The 23,592-nt window shown below is 57.9% G+C and overlaps 1 protein-coding gene across 2 annotated transcripts in view; it reads right to left on the reverse strand.

The window, feature by feature from the left end:
• LMX1B (LIM homeobox transcription factor 1 beta) overlaps window positions 1–20,937 on the reverse strand; it is a 75,590-nt gene extending 54,653 nt beyond the window's left edge. The window contains exons 1-2 of one of the 2 annotated variants that reach the window (XM_081279795.1): window positions 20,608–20,937; window positions 19,613–19,799 (exon numbers count right to left, since the gene is read on the reverse strand). In XM_081279795.1, coding sequence (XP_081135921.1) covers window positions 19,613–19,799; window positions 20,608–20,746 — 326 coding nt within the window. In that variant the 5' untranslated portion in view covers window positions 20,747–20,937. The remainder of the gene's footprint in view (window positions 1–19,612; window positions 19,800–20,607) is intronic. The other variant, XM_081279796.1, reaches the window with a different exon arrangement.
• Window positions 20,938–23,592: the final 2,655 nt, after the last annotated feature.

The following is a 23,592-nucleotide window of genomic DNA, read 5'->3' on the forward strand; positions in this document are numbered from 1 at the left end:
AAAGCAGCTCCTTCACCTCTCTGAGCTCCAGTTTTCTCAGCTGCAACTTTGTGAAACTTAGAAACAATAGAAAGACACAGCTATTATTTCTCTTTGCTGGAAACTGTGCCTGGGTTTCTAGAATACTGGTTTGTAGGTGAAGAGACCCAGGTGAAAGCACGAAGTGATGAACCAAGGTCAGGGCCCCATCTCTGAAATCCACACTCTCAACCACCGAGGTCATTGGCCAAGTGTAGAGAATCACCAGCAGGTCGGCGGTCAGTCCCCACACCGTGCCCAAGCCGGGCCCTTGGCTGGGGTGCCCTCTCCACGGCATCCCTCTAACTGCAACTGGTTTTCAAAAGCATCCTGCGTCTGCCTCACCTGCAGGGCCATCCCCGTCCCCCAGTCCCAACAGCGCGCCCCGTTGAGTCCCAGCTTTGGTGTGAGTCCCAGGGTGTCTTGCTTGCTCCGTGGGACAGGCAGTGTGAGGATGGCGGGCTAGTGGGTGACAAGTTGTGGCCCCGGAGAGGGGCAGCCAGGAGCCAGTGTGGGCACCGAGCCTCTGGGTTTGGCACTCAGCTTCCACATCTGTAAATTGGGGACTGGGCCCGGTGTGGCCCTCACACTGTGTGCATGCCTGCCCATGTGCTGGCACTTGGGACATATCTGCAGGGCTGCAGGGCAGAGGGGGACACCAGGGCAGAGGAAGGGAGCGGGCACATGCTTCCAATGGGCTGTGGGCTCCAGGCGCGGGCCTTGGTCCTGTCCCTGCACCTGCAAAGCCCTCCTCCTTGCCTTTCCCGGCTGTCCCAGTGTCCCCTCTGACAAGAGCATCTGGGGCCCGGCCCCCATGGCCTCACCATCCGCAGTTCTGTCCCCTGTGGAGCTCCAGCTCCCCAGGGCTGAGGCCAGGCCGTTCACCCCTGCTCCCTACTCCGGCATGTGCAGGCAGGGAGCTGGCCCCAAGAAGCAGGCAGTGGGGAGCCAAAGGGGGCGAGCGCGGAGGGCCTCCTGGTTCCTCTTGTAAACTCTCATTATAACACAGAGGGCTGGCGGGCTGCGGGCAGAGCACCTGCCCCGCTGCACCAGGCCCAGGTCCCATCCCCATGCAGAGGAGAGAAAAGAGGGCTGGGCTTGGGGGTGCAGTGCTTGCCTCGTGACATGCATGAGGCCCTGGGCTCCATCCCAGCCTGCCAAAACAGGTAGACAGACAGACAGACAAAGAACAATAACCATAATAACAATAGCTTGGCTTTTTTTTTTTTTGGCAGGGGGATGATGCGCTTTGTTCTAAATTCTTTACATCCTCCCCTCTCTAATCCCTGCATGGACCTAGAGGGAAGAAATGGCTGTACCCATTTTACAGACGAGGAAATTGGGGCTCAGAGAGGTCAAGGAAGTCAAGACATTGGCTCATGGCGTGGCCTTGGGCAGAACCCAGCGCCCAGTGTTGAGGGAGTCAACAGGAGCACCGCAGGAGGTGGGCAACCCGGGAGCTCCGTGAGCACCTACTGTGTGCCCAGCCCACTCCCTGTCCACATGAGATGGGATGTGGTGTTCAGAGACCTCTGGACGGTGGGGGCCTCTCAGTCACTGCCGGGCAAGGAGACTGACTCTGCAGGTCTCCACTGCTCTACCACCAAGCCTTCTGGCTGTCCCCCTGGATGCCATCCTGCCAATCAGTGCTTCTCCTCTGGGATTCCCTGCCCACTCCTCGTCCCCAGGTGTGCCAGCTCTGATGACCCTGCTCACCCTGGTGTCTTAGTGTCATCTCAGTCCTGCCTGGAGCCGGAGTCCTTCTGGTTGGGTGGGTGCTAGGCTTCCTTCCCCTCCTGAGCTTCCTCAAACACTCTGAGCCCCCGCTGTCCGCCAGGGCGTCCCTGGGAGTGTGCGGAATGGGACTCAGGCAGCTGGGGGGTAAGCTGGGCGACCTGGGACAGCTGAGTTCCCTCTTTTCCTCAGTTTCCACATCTCTGAAATGGGGACACCAGGCCCTGCCTCCTAGACTCACCAGGGTCTGCAGTGATGATGGGAGTCCTCAGCTCAGCAGCCAGCGGGTGCAGGCTCTAGAAATACCTCCATCAACCAGGGCTGAGTACCGAGAAGTCCAGGTGGGGCATGCACAGCTGCCTCAGGGAGGGGAGGAGAGCCCAGGGAGCTGAGCTGGACCCCGTGGCCTCTGCCCTCTCCTGCCTCCTGAGGTACTAATGCTGCACTGTGGCCCACATCCTGGGCTTTCAGGGAGGGGCAAAACTCTATCCCAAGTGACCCCACATCTACATCTGCTGCAGTCCCAGCCACCGGCCTGCTGCATGCTGGGAAATGGGCCAGACCCCAGCAAGCTGCATGCCCAGAGACACACAGAGGGGGCTGGGGATGTGGCTCAGTGGCAGAGCACTTGCCTGGCATTGTGAGGCCCTGGGTTTCATCCCTAGTCCTCCCCCCACCCCGCAAAAAAAAAAAAAAAAAAAAAAGACAGCCCTAGCGCATCCCTCTATTTGCAGAGACAGACACACAGACACCAAGCACCTACCCGGCCCCATGGGCCAGGCTGCCAGTGTCCAGGGCAGATTCTCAGGCCCTAGTGTGCCCAGGCATCCCTCGGGGACAGTAGGGAGTGAGACCTCCAGGCTCTCCTGGGGGTCGGAGCCCTTCACAGAGCTGGGAATCGCCATGGGTAACAAGTGCACGGGACGGAGCCCAGCCTGGGGGCCAGGGAACCCCATGAAACTGAGACTCCCATGCCGGGCCTCCAGAGAGGAGGCTCCCAGAAGAAGAGAGGCCGGTGAGGCTGGGCGCGGGGCAACCTCTCAGCCGCAGCAAGATCTAGATGCGGGCGAGGGGCCAGGACAGGGGCTCCCACAGGGACAGTTGTGCAAGAGTGAAGGACTGACTCCAAGAGGGTGACAGTGGAGTGTTAGCCAAGCCAGGCCTCTGAGCACCGGGTCCTGTGGGAATGCGCAGGCCACACGTCCTTCCAGAGACCCAGCCAGGTGGTCAAGCTCTGCCTCAGCCAGGCAGCTTCCCATCGGGGCCCAGCCCCCGCCCCAGCCCCAGCCCCAGCCCTCTCCCTCTGCCCTGTCCCCTACCCCACCCTCAGAACCCCTCTGGGTTCCTTTGCTGCCCTGGCCTCCAGCGTGGCCGCAGCCCCCTCCTGCCAGACTCTGATCCCACGCACACGCCACCAGCATCTTCTCCATAAAGTGCCTCTCTAGCTCCCGTCACTGCCCTGTCCAATAACCTTCAATGGTTCCCTATTGCCCACAGGATCAAATCTAAACCCTGGAACGTGGCCGCTAGCCCCTGCCCTGATCGCAGACTCTCGTCCCAGCAGCCCTAAGCAGCCCTTCCTGCCAGACTGCGCCCCAGCTCGCCAGGCTCAGTCCAGATTTAACCCCCAATATTCCACGACTACTGCCCCCACCTGGAATGCCCTCCCCTAGTCCTTCCCTGCTCTAGCCTCCTGCCTCACAGGCCCCTGCCCAGGGGGACCTGGAATGCAGATTTCTGCTGTCCTCTGATGTCACTTACTACCCCGCCACAGCCCTGCCCCTAACAAAAGCAGCGCACATTGATTCATGTGGCTCTTTACACACCTCAGTTCTTATTTCTCCCCACAACTCTAGAGGATGGGTTCTCTGGTTACCTTAATTTTACCAGTGGAACAGAGGCTCAGAGAGGCTAAGTAACTTGTTAAGGGTCACACAGCCAAAAAGAGCCCAGGCCTGCCTACCCAACTCCTGACTTATTTCTCTATACTTCTTTCAGTACTAACTGAGCACCTACTATAAGCCCTGTTCCAGCCAAGGCCTGACACATATAACCACAGCCATACACCTGTCAAAGCCCAGGACATCCATGGGAAAATCAGCAAGAACCACACTCCTAACAAGAAGACTGCATTTGTTTTCACCTTTAAATTTTCTCATTGCCCAGAGGCAGGTATTTGGGGTTTTTTTTTTTTTATGTTTATTTTTTAGTTTTAGGTAGACACTCTTTATTTTATTTTTATGTTGTGCTGAGGATCAAACCCAGTGCCACACGCATGCTAGTCAAGCGTGCTACCACTTGAGCCACATCCTGAGCCCCAGGTGTTTGGTTCTTAATAGACTTTGAGAGAAGTAAAGCACAGAAAGGTAAAGCATCTAGCCCAAGATCACTCAGCCAGTAAGCAGCAGAGCCTAGATTTGAACACTGAAATCTGAGACTCCAAAGCACGGTTAAAGAATCTGGTTAAGAAGCTGGGGTACAGTTCAGTGGAAGAGCCTTTGCCTGGCTTGCATGAGGTCCTGGGCTCTATCCTCAGTACCACAATAAATGAGTGAAGGATGGTTGTTTCTGGCCTGCCAAGGAATTCTGGGGTCACAAAACCCAAGAAGATGCAGGGTACAGTGGTGCGTAGAGGGCCAGCTCCTCAGGAGGCTGAAGCAGGAGGATTGCTTGAGTCCAGGAGCTCAAGACCAGCCTGGGCAACGTAGTGAGACCCCAAGAAGAGGTGGGTATCTGCAGGTCTGGAGACTACACTGGCCTGAACTCTGCTTAACTCTGCCCCATGCCCCCCCCAGGACACCCCGCCCGGAGCCGGGAGCTCGCCAAGGCCAGGGTGGACTTGCCCCTCCTGGGCCACCTTAGCCAGCACCTTAGCCAGGCCCCTGCGGGGCTCTCACCTAAGGCCCTCCTAACCTCTTGCCAGGGGGCTCCCAGGCCAAGAGAGACGGTCACATGCTCCTGCGCTCCCTGGCAAGACTTCACTGCTGCTGTTACTTGCTACATTACAGCCATTCAGTTCATTGGAGGAGATACTCCTCTATACCAGGAGGGCGAGTCTGCAGGAGGTGGCACCTCTGTGACTGGTCTGCACTCTCCCACGTGGACGGCCAGTGGGGGCCAGCCTGCTCCCCCAGGTCCTGTCCCTGCGAACTCCTCCTGCAGCCCACAGGGGGCTGTGCCCCGCCCACCCCTCTGGCTCCAGGCCTGGAAGGGACCAGACCTGGAGGGTGGACAGGCCAGGGGGGGGCACGTGGGAGGGAGCTGAGCCCTCACCACAGGCCCCTTTGCAGTTCAAAGTGACCCTCTCAGGCGGCTGTCCCTTCAAAGGGCAGTCAGCGCCTGCCCTGGGCTGTGTACCGGCAGCCTGGAGCCAGGAAGGCCCCGGGTAAGGACCCTCCTGTCCTGGGGTGGGCTGCTCACTGGGCCCCTGCCCCAGGTCCCTGTCCCGAGCAGGAGGTGGACCCCGCCAGAACCTCTCCCCACCAACCTCCTCTCCTGATGCATTTGGGGGCAGGGTGGCTGGGGTGGCGGGGAGGGGGCGGGGTGACCGTCTGCAGCTGAGGAGTCAGCCTCTCTGAGAAGCACCCCGCAGACCCCGGGACTTGAGGGGGATTCCCTGCAGCTGCTCCCTGGCTGTGTGACCTGGGGCTCATCACTTGAGGGCTCTGTTTTAGTTTCCCCCCAGGTAAATTGGGCCGGGGTGGGAGGAGACCGCCCCCCAGTTGGCACAAGGCAGGTCCCTCCCCAGTGCCACGTGCTCCACCCACCACACCACGGGACAGTAGTTCCCGCAAGTGAGGCCCAGGGAGAAGGCGTGGCCTGGGTGTGGCTCCACCCCCGGGTTCCCCCAGGGCTGGTTCATGCTGGGCAGCCCCCCACTAGCTGTGGGACCTCAACATTCTGAGTCTCCGTTCTGTCACCTGGAAATGCAGGTTAACCCAAAGTGCTTTCAGGAACACTCACAAGATCTGGGGTGGCAAGGGCTGAGCCTGGTGCCTGGGTATAACATGTGCCTTGTAGGTGGTAGTGCTTACCATCTGAAGCTGTGTGACTTTGGGGAAATCACTGCACTTCTCAGGTCAAGCTTCAATGTTGGTAAAAGGTGAAGTGATACTAACAAAGCCTGTCCTCAGGAGACTGGGTGAGACAACCCCCATCAAAGACTTGCCCCTGGCACATGCAGCCAATACTGGCCATTCATTAGGAGCCACACGTTCAACGAACAACATTGAACCAGCCTGCTACCAAAGCACCGAATCCACCAGGAAGTCAGATTCTGTCCTCCACAAGGATCCCGGAAAGTTTTCTCATGACACAATGCCTGGGCTCTGCTTGCAGTTCCACTCACTAGCTGTGTGACCTTGGATAAGTTACTCGACTTCTCTGTGCCTCAGCCATCTCATTTGAAAATAACAACAGCACCCATGTCCTATTGTCATTAAAGAATGGAAAGTGCTCAGAGTTGTGCCTCAAGAGCCCTAAGTGCTAATCAAGTGTCCACTGGGGTTATTCTTGCTGCCGCTGCCACTGCCACGTGCTCTCCAGGCCTGCCCTGCCTGTCAGAAAGCCTCATGCAGCTGGGCCCCCTTCTGCAGACTTGGGAAGGGTTAGCTACTGAGAGGTGCCCCTAGTACCCTGCAGATCGGAGGCTGCTGCGGGCTTCCTCTCGGGTCTGTTTCCCTAGCAGCTGGAACGCGTAGAAAAAAGCTCCCAGCCTGCTGGGCTTGTCAAAGCAGGGCCGGCTTTACTGGAACCAGGTTTGGATGGTAATTTTGCGGTCATAACAACTATTTTCTTTACATACTGCTATAGAAAGGGGAACCCCCCGTGTGTTTTTTTTAACCTAATTGAAGACACTATCAAGCGTAAATATGCTGGCGTTTTTAATAAAAACATGATGGAGGAAAATATTCAAAGCTCAATAATCAGAAGCAATTTGCGTGGTGAGCAGAGATGTGTCAGATTCTGCCCCCTCCCCGCCTGGCTGGGCTGTGCGGGGCTGGCAGCCTCAGACCTATGGCAAAATAATGAGCAGCAGTGAGGCTCGGAGATAGCCTGAGAAATACCCTGGAAAAGGAAAACAGATGCCAAAGAGTGTGGTGCAAAAGTCATATTTCATGCCTGACTTTGGAGAATGTTAATAAGGATTAGGACCATACTCCAACAGAACCGCTATCAGTCAAGGCGGGGTAATTAATTTTGCTTCAGATCTCTGCTCGAGGAAAATGAGAACGGCGAGCCTGGTTTCACAGCACGGAGATGCCATGCCGGGAGAACAGCCGCAGGAACTCCCAGAGCCACGTCCTGAGCCCAGCCGAAGCCCGGCAGTAGCTGGTGGCCTCTCCCGATTTGTTGTGTCAATTTGGGGATCTTTTCTGAATCGTAACATTATCAAAATTCTTTTTTTTTCAGGATTGGCTAATAAATATGATTAAGATAACACGTCCCAAACCACATGTCCTCAGCTCGGCCTCCAACATGTGGAGGGCAGATGTGTCTTCCGTGCACAGATGACCCAGCCGCGGCTCCCCTGAGGCAGGGACCCTGGGAGATGGAGCTTGGAGAGGTCCCAGCAGTACTGGCAGCCCACTGGCCTGCTGTGGCCCTGACCAGGCTGCTGGCCTCCCCATGACCTATGCAGAGAGGAAGAGCCAAGCCCAGAATGTCTGGGAGTCAGAGATTAAAAGGATGGAGGGACAGCAGAGGATGCACTGTGCTCACCTGGCCCTTGTCCCTCAATGTTCCAATTAAGAACACAAAATTCCCAAACCCCACAGGACTCAGGAAACTCTCAAAATCATTTGACTGTTAAGACCACCTGTCACCCCTCACTAGAAGCCAGAATCCTGAGACCTCAGCCCAGAGGGGACAGAGGAGGCTAGTATTAAAGCCAGATCCTGCAAGAGGGTTCTGGAAAGAAGCTGGAGTTGCTACATTGAGCCCTAGCCTGGAAGTATGCAGATGGGGGTTCCTGCTTCCACCCTGCCAAGCACAGTGAGCCTGGGCCAGTCCTGGCTGCACCTGGTTCTCAGTTTTCCCACTGCTAACAGGATCTTGAAATGTCCTTCACCTGGGATACTCTTAAGTTGCCCAGGCTGCAATCCTCCTGCCTCAGCCTCCTGAGTCTCTGGGATCACATAAGGGAGCCACTGTACCCTGTTCACTAGGATCTTCTAAAGCAGCCCCCGTGGGTGTGGCCCAGCTGTACCCTCATTGTCTCAGGGTCCTTGGAGGCCCCAGAGATGGGGCTAGGAGGCCTGGCTTGCTGAGGTTGACAGCCCAGCTCCCGTGCTGACCAGAACAGGCCGCTGGGGCAAAGCCAAGCCTTGGTGCTGGGGAGAGCTCCTCCCACCAGGACCAAGCAGGGTCCCTGTCTCAAAGCAAGATATGAGTGAGCCGAGGTATGAGCGATCCACCTTACCTTTCCCTTGGGACCAGGAGGAGGAAATAGCAAAAGTCCCTCAGAGTTAGCCCAGCCAGGCCCGGCCAAATGGGTCAGGCGGACAGGAGGACAGGCCATTCCACCACAGTGTAGATAATGAAGGAATGTCAGGGGTGGTGGAGACCTCCCAAACCACGACACAGGACACCACCCAGGGAGGACACCAGGACCGGGATGAGCCCACTGTCTGCAGGGCAGGCAGGCGTGGGGTAAACCTGGCCACCTGGAAGAGGCCAGAAGTCTTTCCTTCCTGACCAGTTCCTGCTTCGGAGACCACTCTGAACAAGTGAGGAGACCCGGCTCCTTCGGAGCTGGACAGGATCGGATCTGCCTGGCCGAGGAACTCTCCTAGGTTTGGACGCGGCTCACTGCCGGGTTCTGGCCCCGCATTAGAGCTGTGTGGTGGCCGCGCCGCGCCCGCAGAGACGGAGGCCTCTCCCCTCTCCCTGCTGGAGGAGCCGGCCGCGGGGTAGACGCTGGGAGCCCAGGGTGCGGCCGGCCCTGATATGAACCATCTGCGTTGTCTTAGGCCGCCCCTCTGCCCACTGTCCCTCTGAACTCGGCCGGTTCCCGCGGGCCGTTTGATGCTCGAAGGGTCACAGACCCCCGCACACAAATCACTGCCGCGGGGCTGGGGGTGGGGCGGAGGCGCTGAAACCTAATCCGCAAAGTTTGCTCCGCCGCAGGCTCGCTCCTTCCCTCGCTCGCTCGACGCCCCCACCCCTCTCCAAACAAGGCTTATTTTTCTTGCCAAAAAAACAAAGTTGGTATCAAGTGTTTCGAGGGAGAAAGTCTCTCCCCTGCACCCCCACCCCACTCCACCACCCAAAGAAAGGGCCGGTCGCTGGCTGAGCAGGGGACTGCAGAGGGGCGTCGGGACGGGACCGCTGGGAGGTGAGCTCTGGGCTCCAAGCCTATGCGTCCCCTTTTCGGCTCCCACTGGCCCCAGATTCGGACTGTCTCTGGCCTTGCCCTGTCCCTCTGGTCGTCCCCCCGCCTGGATCCGGCTCCCTCCATCGGAGCTCCCAGTCCCAGCACACCGGGAGATGGAAGCATCACTTCCTGCCCCTTCTCCCTCCCCATAAAACAACCCTTGCCTGTCGCTTTTACGAGGTGACACCCTGCTCTCACCCCGATCCTCCCAGAGCCCAGAGCCTGGGCTCAACCCGGGAGGAGGCCGTGTGCAGTCAGGCGTCCCCGGAGCCCTGCCAGGGCGCAAGGGGATCCTCGGAGAAGAGCCTCAGAGCTTTAAAAGGAGGCCACAAAGCCAGTGTTAGAGGCAACTTCCTCTGAAGGTCCCCCTCCTGCTCCGTTGACTCTGGGGTCTTCGGGCTGAAACCCTGGGAGCTGTTCTGGGCCGCCGGCCGGTGTCCCCCGAGGGCGCAGAGCGGATCCTGGGAGCACACGGGTTTCCTTGGCTGGGTGTTGGTTTTGCTTTTGGTTTTTTCAGGCGGTGCATCGACCCGGAACCGAGCGTTGCCGCTTCTGGGTAGCCCGCGGCTCCCCACTGTGCCCAGTGGCCAAGGCTGGTGGGTGTCTAAAGTCCACGCCCCCCGCCCCCGCTGCGCAGGACGGAGTTCTAGTTGTCCAAGCAAGCAGCTGGGCTTGGACAAGGTGGCGACATCGAAGGGTGGGTCGGGGACTGGGCTGACTCTGCGCCACGACCCGGGCGCCGCTGGAAAGACCTGCAAACGGTGGGATGAGGATGGTGGCCACGGCAGTGGCGAGAATAAAAGGCGCCACCGCCCCGGCGGAGAAGTGGGTTTCCGCAGGGGTCGAACAAAGGAATTCGGCCTCTGAAGAAAGGGGCCGAGCTCGCAGCTGAGAATAGCCAACCCTGGAGACCCACGGGAGTGCGAGGGCTGCGACTTTAGTCCCAGGGATCCAACGAAATCTGCCCCTCGGAGGACTCCAGCCTAGTATCTCTATTCTCGTTAAACCGGCGTTGATAAGGGTGGCGGGTTTGGGCCCCCAGCGGCACCTTCCCTGGGAAGAGGGGACCGAGTGGGCAGTGCGTTCCATCCGTGCAGGCAAAAACAAAACAAAAACAAATCTCTCCACGGTACTCTCCGATTCTCTGGAGGGGGGGGACGCTACTGTCCCCATTTCCCAGATGCTGCCAATTGAGGCTCCGGCAAAGCACCCCTATCCTCCGCCTGCTTATGCCCTGTGGGCTCCAGAGGCCCAAGCACTCTCCGAAATGAAAGGCTGGGGGGGGGGGGCTCTAGGGCCCAAGCCCCCTCTCGGAAGGGGTGGAGGGGACACGGTTGTAAGGTGCTCGGCTTCTTTTCTCTGCTTGACATGAATAAGGGGATTAGGACGGCAAGTTTCCGTCGTTCACTCCGTGGGACAAAAGGCCCCGCGGTTGGAGCGGTGCAGCCTCTGATTAAACGACAGAGCCCTGTCACTCAGCACCATCCTAGGTACTTGTGTTCCTGACATAATCTTATTAGAAGATAAAACCGGCGAAATCCTTTTCATAATGAAAAGTTACATTTAATGGCTGGACTCGCCCCCACTCCCTCCCGGACCCTGCCCTCCTTCCCCGTTGCTGTTGGATATGGCTCGCCTGTAATTGGCATTTAAAGCACCAAGTCCAGGAGAAAAACGGGGTTTAGGGTTTTTGTAATCCCCCTAAACTGTCTTTGTTCGAAATCTCCACAGATACAAGTCTGTTAAGAGTAAATATTTGTGGATTGATACAACCACATTCCCCCCCTGCAAACCGAATCTGAAAACCCCCGCAGCCGCCCTCCGGCCGGGGCGCAGGAGGAGGGGGCTGGGGTAGGTCGGTCTGCGCTGGGCTCCGGGAACTCGGTTTTTGGGCCGCCCTGTCTCTCCAGGAGCTTGGGCGACTTCGCACATTTCCCAGGCGGGAAAAAGGTCTTAGACTTTTTTTTTTTTTTTTAATTTTTCTGTTCCCTCAATAAACAAACCTCCTGAACTAGATGCTTTCGCGCCTGCCCAAGGGGGTCGGCGGGAGGGTTTGGGGAGGGGCGAGGGCTTTTCTCAAACCGGAATGAAAATGCGAACTCTCGCCACCAGCCCTGCTCCCTTCCAGCGGGAGCCTGCAGTGGCTCGGAGGGGAACCACTCCTTCTGGGCCTCCAGATGCCCCAGCCCACAGGTCACCCCAGGAAAGCCCAGGAAAGCCTCCGAGCTGCCAAGGATCCCCAAAAAGCGAAGAAGCCCGAGGACCGCCTCGGGGCCCCGGGCTCCCGGCTCCAGCCCAGCCCTGGATCGGATTCCTTCATAAATCAGCGGCTGGGTGAAAGGGCTCCGCTTTAGAAAGGGCAGGACGGTGTGCGCGTATTAGAGCGCGCGGTTCCCAAATCCGGGCTAAACCCCTGGTGACACCGAAATTCATCAACCTCCCCCGGCGCCCCCCGCTCCGCCAAGGAGCCTGGGAGCCCTGAAGCCTGTGCACCGTGCTGTCCCACCCTCGGGAAAAAGAACGTGTCGCAGGAACCGAGGAGGAGAGGTCCTGGAGGAGGGCGCCGGTGGAGACTGCTGAAAGCCGCGGGCCGGGCGCCCCAGCAGTGAAGAAAGCTCTCCCACTCGGGAAGGCAGTTATTCTAACCTTTTTTCTCCTCTGGCTGGGCTGGCCCTACAGGGGACATTCAGCGCAAGGAGGGCAGTGACCCTCCCACTCGCCCCAATCCTTCCAGGCAGGCCACTTTAGGGGGGCGGGGATCCTAACTGTTCAGACTGGGCATCTGAGGCCTCAGGAGGTCAGAAGAGAGGTCTTGTCGATCCCAGTGGGGTTGGGAGTTAGACTCATCTGGTGGAAGTTATTTAAACTCCTCAGCCTCAGTTTCCTCACCCATAGGTAGAGCAGGAGCAATAAGGCCAGTGAATTTTGCAGGCACTCACCAAACACCAATTTCCTTTCTATTTGCACTTCTGTGGTCTGCCCCTCTGGGGTAAGGCTGTGCTCCTGCAAGTTCATCTATGCTGGTCATGCTCAAGAGTCTACTGAGAAAAAAAGGGGGCCTGTGCACCTCAGTAGTTATGGCAGCCCATCCACAGGCTGCCTCTGCTGCTGAGGAACAGTCTCTGGCAGCCAGACCTACCCCATTCCCTTCTCAAGGGAAGAATTCAAAACACAGGACCTGGGCCTGGATAAGGAGCAGGAGGGTGGGCGAGGCCTCTTTGGAGGCCTGTTCTGGAGAGTTCACTTTCTGGGCCTCCCATGCAGGGCAGACAATGCATTGCTGCCTGGCCCGGCTGCCTCCTGCTCAGTTCCCCAAAGGAATGAAGAAGATATACATTGACTGAGTGCCCAAAACAAGCTGCCACCTTTGGGTTTATTCCACTTTACCTTCAGAGCAATCCTAGGAGATTGGAATTATTACCCCCATTTCACAGAGGAGGAAACTGAGGCTTAAGAAGAGCTACCAGTGTATCCCTCAAGGACCTTGGTCTGTGTCACTAGGAGATGGAGATGTTCTCTATCCCCAAGTTGTGATTGCCACCAACCTTGCTCTTCCTTTGAGAAAATGTGTCCCACCCAGGGCCCTGCCACTTGGAGGTCAACTCATAGCATCTTGATTGTCTGACCTCTACAGGCTTAGGCAACTCAGACCCCAGCTAGTGCCCACACTGGACAGCCCAGCAACTAGAGCAATGCAGGCGTCACATGATGAGAGTCACCGAGCCCCCCCCCCAATCCCACGCAATCGCGAAGGAGGAGGGAGAAGGGGGAACAGCAGTCACACCCAGCTTGTCCCAGGGCTGCGCTGCTCCTCCTCTCCCGTCATCGCTGCCTGAGCACCAGCCCTGCAAGCCGCCCGCCTGGGGGGAGAGACCCCTGGCGGCCCCCGTGGCCCAGCACACTCATCTACCAAGCATCTTTCTTGAACTACCCAGCAGCTTGGTGGCCTCCATAGTCTTGCCAGCCCTGGTGGGCACCTCTGTTGCTCTGGGCAGCACTAAGAACCCTCCCTGCCCAGCTGGCAACCTCCCCACAGTTCCTGGGGAAGCCTCTCAGCACCAGCCCAGCCAGGAAGCAAACATCTTTGTTTCTTCTGGAATCAGACTCCAGGAACCGGGTTTTTTCTCCAGCAGCACTTCCCCCAAGTGCACCAAGCGCCAGGCCAGCCAGGTGCTCTGCCATCACACTCATCTAGGGCCAGTTGGAGCCAAGCTCTCAAGACAAAGCTTCCCCCTCCCCTTGCCCACACAACCTGACAACCCCTCCCTCGGCAGAGCCCCAGGGTCAGCAGGGCAGGTCCAGGGGCTGCCAGTCAAAAAGCTGAGATGGATACAATATTGCCCAGGGAATAACAAAGGAAGGTCTCACGCAGAAATTTATTTGTACTGATCAGGAGAAGCAAAAGGTAAGGGGCAAGGAGGAAGTGCTGTCAGGCAGGCCTGAAACCCAAGAAAGTTGCCATTCGGAGCACAGTGGCCCCTTATACCCCACCACTCCACACCACAGCAGTAGTTAAAGCAAACACAGGCCCTTCACTGCCCCGTCAGTTACACCTTCCCCCCAAAATTACACAAACTTTGAAACATTTTTCTGGGAGAAGATGGATATTTCAGGAGACTTGAGGTCAAGGCTGGGCTGTTTAAAGTATATTATTAACAAATAAACATTTACTGCAAAAAAAGAGAAAAAAAGAGAAAAACTCTATAGGCCACCGGGGAACCAAATCATGTTGCTTTTGGCATCAAATGACAGGAGACATTTATGACATGAATGGAGAACACCAGCCGGTCGATGAAATGGCAAACGTCTGCCACTTTGCTTCCTCTGCCTTCCTGAGTCAACTTTTTCAAATATGGTTTCAGCCTGGCCCGCCCTGGCTACCTCACTACCACACCTCCCCACTTCTGACTGCAGGGGCAACTCATATCTATATAAGTTGGGTTTGGCTCTTTGCTGCCATCAGCACAGAATCTGGGGGTTGGAGAAGGTCCGAGGAACTTCTAGCTCTGTCAGCCAGAGAGCCAAGGGCCTTGAGTCCTGGCACCCCAACTGACTGACAGGCAGCTCCTGGGATGGGTGGACCATCCTCCCACCTCCTTTCCCCAGGCTGAGGCCTGATTGTGGTGTCCAACAAATTGGAAGTTATAACTCATGTCACTCAGAGTATTCTCCATCCTTCAGTGTAACTGATGCCAAAGTAGGACTGGCTCACTCCTTCCCCCTCTTTCTTTTTAAAAAAACTCTACCAACACAGGATAGAGAAGGCTCTAGTCCAACACGGGTGCAAACCTCACAAGGTCACACATCTTGGGCGGGAGGGTCCCCTGGACCTCATGAGATAGTGTTCCTGCACCATTGAGCTCTCATCTTCCTTCTGAGAAGTATCCAGATCCCCCCCTTCTAGATCTCACCATCATCTTCGCTCAGAAATGTTTGTTGAGCTCTATTCTCTGTCATTTGAATCACAATAAACATGAACAGTCCTTCAAACATGAAATCGTATTATTGAGTATGCATTTCCAAGCAATACATAGGTCCTGGAGATGCCCACTGTGTCCCAGTGGAGCCCAACTCCATGCCCTCAAGGAGGATCGAGCAGCACAGAGGCGCCCCTGCTGCCTGACCTTTCTGCTAATGCACTGCACTGTTGGTATCTGTCCTCAACCTCAATCAGAACTTTTCCCACCCCTCTTGAGGTGCGGGAGGAGATCAGGGATTCCCTGAAGCCCCACTAAGTGCCCGTAGTCCTCACAGCCACCCTACAGAGTGATGGCACCCCCAGTTTGGTGATGGAGAACACAGGCTGAGAGTGGGTAGCTACTCAGTGGTGATCAACATTCACTGAGTGTTGGGGCTGGGAGGTGAACCTAGCCCTGACTCAGAGTCTCAAGTGCTTTTCATGGTGGGGGGCAGGACCCTCGTAGTTAGTGCCCTATCAGGCAAAGGAAATGGTTTCCCGAAGGAATGCCCCTCACCATCTCTGGGTCAAGACAAGCCCAGCACACCAGCTGGACCTTGGGCATGGAACCTGCTGTAGTACGGTAGGTGTCTTTGAAAACAAGGCATTCCTGCCACCAATGATAACAATAGTAATAATATTTTCCAGAGTGTTCATATCTTGCCAGGCAAGATGCCAAGTCCTTTGGGACACCTTATCTGGAGTCCCTATAAGAATACTCCCCTGCCCCAGGTGGCTAAGTCCCCATGTACAGAAGAGGATAAGCTAGGTGCCAGGGTTCTGAACAGGAAGGAGCTGAGAATCGCCAATTGTACACCCCAGAGCAGAACCTCAGAGTAGACTCCCCCCACTTGAGAGAAACTCCGCAAGCAAATAAAGCTCACCAGTACCAGTGCGGTGAAGGGAGGGTGAGCCAGTCACAGCAGTGAATAATATCTCCTCCTAGCAGCGGTGACTGCAGCCTCAGGATTGCCGCCCTGTAGCCCCTGCCCACAGCCCAGGCACCGGGGTTAAATGCAGAGTGCTTTACCCCAGACTTGGGCTGGCAGACCTCCCCCTGGAGGGTCCCTCCTCCTTGGGCCCCCAGGGAGAGCACCCGGCAGGTCTTTTTGTCAGGCAAAGCCTTGGCTCCTCCTTCCAAGCCCCTTGGTGTCTAAGACCCTCTCTCCCGGCTGTGCACAGGGGTGTCTGCGGTCCTGAGTTGGTCCTGTGGGGGACCATGCTGGCTGGGGTGCCCGCTGGGAACGGTGAGCGGGCCCCCTACAGTAAGGCGGTGGGAGGCCTCCAAACTGGGAAAAGCAGCAGCCAGAAAAAGCTGGCGTCTGGCTTTGTTCCCCGAGTGCCACACCGGCACGCTGCCTCCCAGGAAGGCCCTTCCCGGTGTGAGGAAAGGAATGTGCCTGGAAGAGCGGTAGGGCCGGGAGCACCGCAGCTGGGGGATTTGGAAAACGCCACCCCAGGACTCAAAGGCTTTGGGTGAAACCCAGACAAGGCCCTGATGCCCCTTTCTGTCGCGTGGTGTGGGGGCACCCCACTTGGGCAGGCGAGCCCAAGGGCACCCTGGCGGGCTCCGCCCGGTCAGCGGAGCTGCTGGAGGCTCGGTGCCCGTGCAGGCCCCGCCGCGGAAGCCCCGCGAGCCTCGGCCGCCGCGCACAAAGACTCCAGCTCGCGCACCAACGAGGCTGGGTCGCCAGACCTGGGAGCTGTATTACAAGCGATTAGACTCCATTTTGTGACAGATTTTTGGACTCTCCCACCGACCCTCCCCCCTTCCGGAGCCTCCTCCAGGAATTCGCCACCTCCTCAGGATAGAAAGCCTTTCCAGACAGCGACAGGCGGCAAGAAAGGAGAGTTACATAATTCTATCCGGTCAAGGAAAAAAATGTTGGTGAGGGGGGATATTGTCATTTTTGTCTTTTCCTAACCTTCTCCGGTGGAGGACGCGGAGAGGTGTTGGCGATCATGCGGAGGCCGGGTTCCTCCCCGTTCTAACCGGGTTTTTTTGTTCAAAAAAGGCTGAAGCTGGTTTTTGTTTGTTTTGTTTTATTATTAGAAGGAGCCCCCCAAAAACACTCAGGGAGAAAAAGGAGACTTTTCGAGTTACGAGTGAAAATGCCCAAACTGCGCAGCCGCAATGTGCTTTGCTCAACTAGGCCGGATGAGAGGATTTTATCAAATGCTACTAAATGTGCCCAAACGTCCATTAATCACCCCCGTGGTGCGTAAAATAACTTTGCGCGTCTGGGTGCCCGGGATCTTTGAGAACAAATCGAAAGGAGGAACACACACTTAACTAGAAATTGCAACCTCTTTCTTTCTAAGGACGAAAGAACTCTGCAGCTCCTCGCACCCAGGCGAGGACGAGGATGCAGTTTTTCAAAAGTTGGGGCGGCCTGGGGGAGTGTTAATTTCCCCCTACCGCTGACGCAAAGGCTCAACAAAATGAAGAAGGCACGTTTCTGAGCCCACTTGCCTGGATTCCCGTCTGAAAAGCATTTGCGCACAGATGAAATAAATATGCATCTGCGATTCTCAAAGAAAAAAAAAGAAATCGAGAATAAAAATATTTTTATTGTGTAAAGAGCACTGCTTTCTTGTGAGCTCTCTCCTGCTTGGCTGCGCTTGCTCTCCCTGGTAAATGCTGTCTCCAGACTCTCGCTGGGGGATTTGCGCCCAAGATTGTCTTGATAACCCCCACGCAGCCACCCCGCCCCAGCACAGCCTCGGCCTGCCAGGCCTAGTGCAGATCCCTAATTGGCATTATCGGAAGAAAGAGGAAGACTTAGGAGGGGACTACAGCAAAGAGAATAATGCCAACCCCTCCCTCCCCCAGGCTTCAGCCTCACAGGACCCAGAACCGCACTGGGACCTGAGATTTCCTCCTGGACAAAATTCATTCCCAACACATGGGACTGCACTGAAGAAGCAGGCTCTTAGGGGACTTTTTTCTTTTCTTTCAAAAATAAATATACATTGGACAAAGCAGTTGCAAATGTTTTATGTTTAATTGTTTTGTAAAATGAGGGGGTTAGTCGGCTCCACTCTAAGGGAATATTCAGCTCAAATGTGACTCCGGTTCTGTACCCACAGAACTAGGGAGCATGCTTGCTTTCTTTTGAAGAGAAGCCCTATCATAATTATGGGAATAAATACATACAAGAGGTTGGAAAGAGTCTTTCCAATATGTTAAAAAAAATTTAAACCATGCAAATGTTTCAGAGGCCCATTTTTACCTTCCCCAGCCTCCTGGCCCCACATGTTGAGTTGCTGAAGCCAGTGGCTGAACTGGGTGCAAGTGGCATTGCCAGAGCCAAGTTCAGGGTTAGGTAAGCAGAGGAAGGCCAGGGGGACAGGGTGTGGGTGTGTTGGAGGCTGGGGCACCCTGTGGAGGTGCTCTCTGGGCCAGCCCAGAGCCCCCAACCACATCTATGCCATTTTATTTGTGCTGCTCTATGCCCCACTTTGGGTGAAATTAGTGGTGGCCCTTCCCTCTCCCAGAACTAGAATCATATCAGTCCAGGGCACCATACAGCAAAGACCTGACCAATGGCCCTGGGCTTAAGTCTGAGTTGCTCCATACAAAGGAAGAGGCCTCAGTTGTATTTCTGTAGAATCTGCAAAAGAGCTGATTCTCTCTACCAACCCCAATTCCTACCCACAGAGCCCTCAGTGAACAGGAGCAAGGAGCCAATACAGCTCCTGCCCATTCCCCAGAGCAGGGGACCCAGTCAGTGCCTTTATGGTAGGACCTGTTCCCTCTATAGGACTCTGGTGTGCAGTCCCACTATTTCCAGGCCTCAGTCAGGCAGTTAGGATGCTCCCCTCCCCACCAGGCTCTGGATTTTGGGACAATCCTTGGGCAGAGTAGGAAGTCTACACTCAGCACTAGGTACAGGCAGCCCAGCCTCTCCAAGAGGCTTGGGCACTCACAGCCCTGTCTGAGCACCAAAGCACCTGAGCAACCTACCCACCCTGCAGCTCATGCAAGACGGCTTTCTGGGCACCCACTAAAAGTTCTCCCAGGAACCCACATCTCTCTGCAATACCATTCTGGGGGCCCCCACAGCTCTCGTGACTCTTGCTCCTCACTTTCCCCTTTTCAATTGTACTGCCAGGCACAAAACCCAGCAGGTCAAAAGAAAAGGCCTGTCTATACTCTCTGTCCCTGGCCTCTTACCATATAAATCCAGTCACAGGTAGACACAAAGTCAGTAGATGGGGCTCAAGCCACTCTGGCCTAAATCTGATGTTTGAACAATACCAGGACAGAGCCAGCCACCACTTTCCAACGCACACTGTAAGAAAAATGGCCATCAGGGAACTGCTGATTCGGTCAGTTCCTCGCCCTAACTGGACTGCAGCTTGCCACCTCTTGAGATCTTCTTCCTAGACTACTTCTCTAGCCAAGGGACCAAGGGACGTGGAGAAGCAAAACTCCCGCATGGAACGGTTTGCAGAAGATGGACACCATTTCTCTCCATCAGGGACAAAAATTACAACAGGAGCCTAGCAGGACCCATACGGGGACTGCTAAGGCAGCTCAGTGGCCAGTACACCACATTCCTGCTCCAGAAATCCCAAATCCCCACACACCGGCTGGGTAGCACACCAACAGGCTTGGCTCCGAAAGCACTGCCTTCCTTTGAAATGCAATTCCTGGTCCCCAATTCAGGCTTCAGGGGGTCCAGGCCCCTTCCCTGGACTCGGGCATCAAATGCTCCAGTCCACCTAGGGCCTTGTCTTGTACCCCACCTCAGCGGCTCAGCACAGGTTTCCGGGACAAACTGATGACATCTAAGGGCCACCGCACCAGTTCGGACCGGTCGGGATGGTCCACCACAGCCCCCAGACACGCAGCCTGCAGAGCCCTCGGAGCCCTCGGAGCCCTCGGAGCCGGAGCCCTCGCAGCTACTGGGCCCAGTGGAGCGCACAGCCGGGAGGGCGGTCGCGGGCCCTGCCCGGCAGGGGGCCAGCCGGGCTCGAGTGCCGGGCGGCGGCGGGGAAGGAGGAGGACGAGAGGCGCTTACTGTTGGTAGTCTTGTTTGCAGTACAGTTTCCGATCCCGGAAGTAGCAGCTGGTGGTGAGGGCTTGCTGACACGCCGCGCACTGCAAACACTCCTCGTGCCAGGACGACTCGTTGACTCGCATCAGGAAGCGGTCGGAGATGGGCCGCTGGCAGCCCTCGCAGACGGCGGGATGCGGGCAGTCGGAGCCTGCAGCGCACAGGGCGAGAGCCGGGCCGTCAGCGCAGCCCGGCCCAACCCCGGCGTCCCGGTCGCGCGGTGCCCACAGCCCTCCGCTTCGAGGGCGACGGCGACCCGGGAGCGCCGCTCGTTGCCTGCGGTCTCCCAGCCGCCGCGCCAGGGTTCTGGCAGCCCCAGCCTGTGAGTCCCAGTCCTTGGGCTCTGGAGCAAAGAGGCCGTGGGCCTCGAGCCTTGGCTCGGCGCTGCGCTCTCCTCTTTTCCGGAGATTCAGCGCTTGGTGTTAATATAAGCGAGAAGGAGCACGATGCAGGGTACCCGGCTGCGACTGAGACAGGCGAGGTGAGGTTGGGGTGCACGCAGGCTGACACGCCCCACGGTGGCTTGTGATCTGTCCCCAATCTACCCCAAACCTGCGGTTTAAATGACCCACGGGACATTTTTCTCCTAGAAGCTCCCCCTCCTCGGGCGACCTGACACCTCTCCCAGGCTCGCCAAGGTGACTACTTGGGTCCTCCATCACCCGTGTCACCAGCTGCCTACCCTTGCCGGGAGTAGTAGCTCTAGAACCTAGGCCCAAGGAGGATGGTGGGTGGAGGCTGGAATGCCCTGTCCTGTCTCCTGAGTGATGTCCCTGCACACTTCTGTCCCTTGTGCTTGTTGCCCCTCTGGTATCACTCCGGGAGTCCTGTCCTTGTACCTCCTCCCTATGTCTGTACACCCATTTCCTTCATCTGTTGGCCAGGACGCCTGTGTGCACCGCGGACGACGCCCCTGTCCCCTGCCCATAACCACTCAGGCGCTATGACCCCGCACTCACCCAGCAGCACCCCCAGAGTGGCGGGCCCGGGGCGCAGGGCGTGCTCCTCCATTTTGATGCCGTCCAACATCTTGGCGCAGTCCGTCTGCCCGCGAGGAAAACACCTCTCCAGCGACTCGGGACCTGTTGCTATATCCATGGGACGCCGGGCGCGCTGCGGACCCCGCCGGCCGGGCTGCTCGCTCGCCCGCCCGCTGGTCCGCCGCTCGCCGCGGCCCTGGAGCCGGGGAGGCGCGGCCCCCGCGGGGCTGGGGCTGTGGCTGGGGCCGCCCGCTGCCCCAGGCGAGCGTGGAGCGGCGGCGCGTTGGCCCCGGGCCCCGGCGTCGTGCGGGCGGGCCGGGGCGGCTGCAGCCCGCGCCGCGCTCTCCCGGGCACTCTCAACCACGCGCGCCGGCTCCTCTGTCACCTGCTTGTCAGCCCCGGAGCCCGGCTGCGGCGGCGGCGGCAGACGGAGCCGCGGGGAGGAGGCGGCGGCCGCCGCGGCGGCCGCGGCGGGCGGGGGAGGGGGCGGGGGTGCAGGGGCGGCCCCGCGGGCTGGGGGGGAGCGGGCGGCGCAGCGGGGTCCCGGGCGGGGCGCAGCGGGCCGCGGGGCTCCGGGCGCGCTCCCCGCACTACTCCAGTGCCATGGTGCGCCCGAGGAGCGGCTCGGTTTAGAGCTGGGGCTGGCGGCGGAGGGATACTCCGGCCGGGAGCCGCCTCACCCCTCCTCAAACTTCCTGACATTTGAACTCATTGGTGCGCCTCGTATCCCTGCGCCGGGATGAGCCGGCGGCTCCACGTCAAATAGTGCCGTAGCCGCCCCCCCGCGGGAGGGCTCCCCGCGCCCCTAGCCAGTGTCCCGCGCTGCGCCTGGCCCCGAGCTCCGGCCCCGGCTTCCCTGCCCGTCCGGTCGCCCTGATGGTCCCTCGAAGAAAATTGGGTCGCCTTTGAAACAATCCTCTGCCCCACCTCCTTGGAAAATTGATTTGGGAGTTGGGAAATGGAGGCTTTCTTTTTTTCTTCCTTTCCTTCTTTATTATTAATATTTTGTAAAGCTTCAGTGCTAAGAGGAGTGGCCCCGAGCAAGGCCAGACTGCGCGGACGGCGGGGAGCGCAGCGGCTCCTCCTGGGTACGGCGCCAGCCGGCAGCGGCCGCCCGGGGACTCCGACAGTCGGCAGAGGTAGGTCGCAGGGGCTAAGTTGGCGTCTCCTGGGCGGCGGCGGGTGCCCACACACCTCGGTTCGCCGAGAGGGCTGGCTGCCGGGATTGAGGGACCGAGGCGAGCAGAAGAAGACTGCTGGCTTCGGCCTCGCCTAAGGGAGGCCCGGCCCAGGGAGGGAGAGGGGACCGGGTTTCGGGTGGGGAGTCGGGAAAGCTTCATGCTGGCAGAGATCGGATGGAGGAGCGAGCTGAAGGAGGGATTGGGGCCCCGAGATCGAGAATGCAGGACATTGGGTAGGCGAGGAAGGTCAGGCCCGGGTTCAGAAGAAGAGTTTAGATGATGATTGAGGATGGGAAAGGGGACGAGGGCAGGGGCGGGGACCCTGGGCTGGAGCTGGGCCTCGCAGGGTTTGGCGTGTAAGATGCGGGTAGGGAGTGGTGGCCCCAAGGTCTAGAGATAAAGGCACGGGATGACTTGTGTTCGGTCACCCCAAGGAAATCAGGTTGGACACTGGGAGAAGCACCCTTTGGCGACGGCCGAGGATCCCAGTTAGGAGTCGGTAGGCTGGGCAGGTCAGAGACAGTGTCCTGGCCAGCACGGGCCAAGTGGGCCTAGACATCTCCTAGCGAAAGCCCAGCTAGACCTAGCTGACGACTCCCGCGCCCATCGGGCCTGGCACCGGCTCTGGACTCAGGAGGTCAATGCGTCGGGCCACAGGGCGTCATGCTCGGGCTGTGGCCCCTGGGTCCTCCCCAACGCATTGCTAGTCCAGGGACAGTAGGGCTGGTGCAGCCCTGAGGCAGGCGCGGGCTGCTGGGTGAGCCGCTGCAGGGCTGCCCAAGCCCCTCCCGGAGAGGAGCAGCGGCGCGGAGCGGGGCGGGGGCGGAGGGCATGGGGGGCGGGTCCCCTGACCCCGCTGGAGGCGAGAGGGCGGATCGGATTTGGAACCTGCGGGAGGCTTGGTCAGAAGTGGCCCCTTGTGCCGCGGGGCCCCGCGGAGGGGCCCGGCTTTGTCAAGGATTAGGAGCTCCCACCCCAGTACCTGTTTGTGTGTTGGTGGGTATCTGTGTGTGTGTGTGTGTGTGTGTGTGTGTGTGTGTGAGAGTGAGTCGGCACTCTCCCCTGAGGTTCTTGTGTACTTGTGCACCCGTTTCTCTGCGCACATATTTTTGTGTCCTTGCCACTTTTCGGGATCCAAAAGTGTGAATCCGACTCTGATTACACTAGATCCTTGTGTGTGTGGGGGGGGATCTATAGATCCTTTCATGCTTCTGAGTCTTAGGTGCTTTGGTACGTCTTTGTTGGTGTCCCTGTGTGTCTGTGTCACTCTATGTGGGTGCCTACGTCTTTGTGTGTGTCTCAGCCCCTGTATTGTGTATGGAAGGTTTTTCTGCTTATGTGTATCTTCATGTCACATGTGTGCGCCTAACTCCGAGTTCCTGAATGATTCTGTCTCCCAGAGGGCTGTGTGTGTGTGTGTGTGTGTGTGTGTGGCTTTGTGTCTCTCTATATGTCTCGGCATCTTTGTGTGTCTGTATCCTGGAGGATGCAGGAGTAGATGTTCAGTGTACAACTGGCCCCCTCTGCACGTCTTCTCCCGCATACGCCCTTGGTCCCTTGTCTTCGCTTAATCTTTGAAACCCCAGGTCATGAGCCCCGAGGTTGGCCTGAGCCTCGGCGGTCTCCTTCGGACATCTGAGCCTGGGCGCTCCACAGCCGGGAGAAGCCTGGCAAACTAGACTCCAGCACGCAGAGCCTGGAGGCGCGGATCCCCGCCGCGGGGCTGGCGGGTGGACCGGGCGCATTCTGCCCTCTGCTGGCCATGGTTTGTTCCTGCAACGCT

This window comes from Spermophilus citellus, assembly GCF_964194105.1.
Source record: "Spermophilus citellus genome assembly, chromosome: 2".
In the NCBI taxonomy this organism is placed as follows: domain Eukaryota; kingdom Metazoa; phylum Chordata; class Mammalia; order Rodentia; family Sciuridae; genus Spermophilus; species Spermophilus citellus.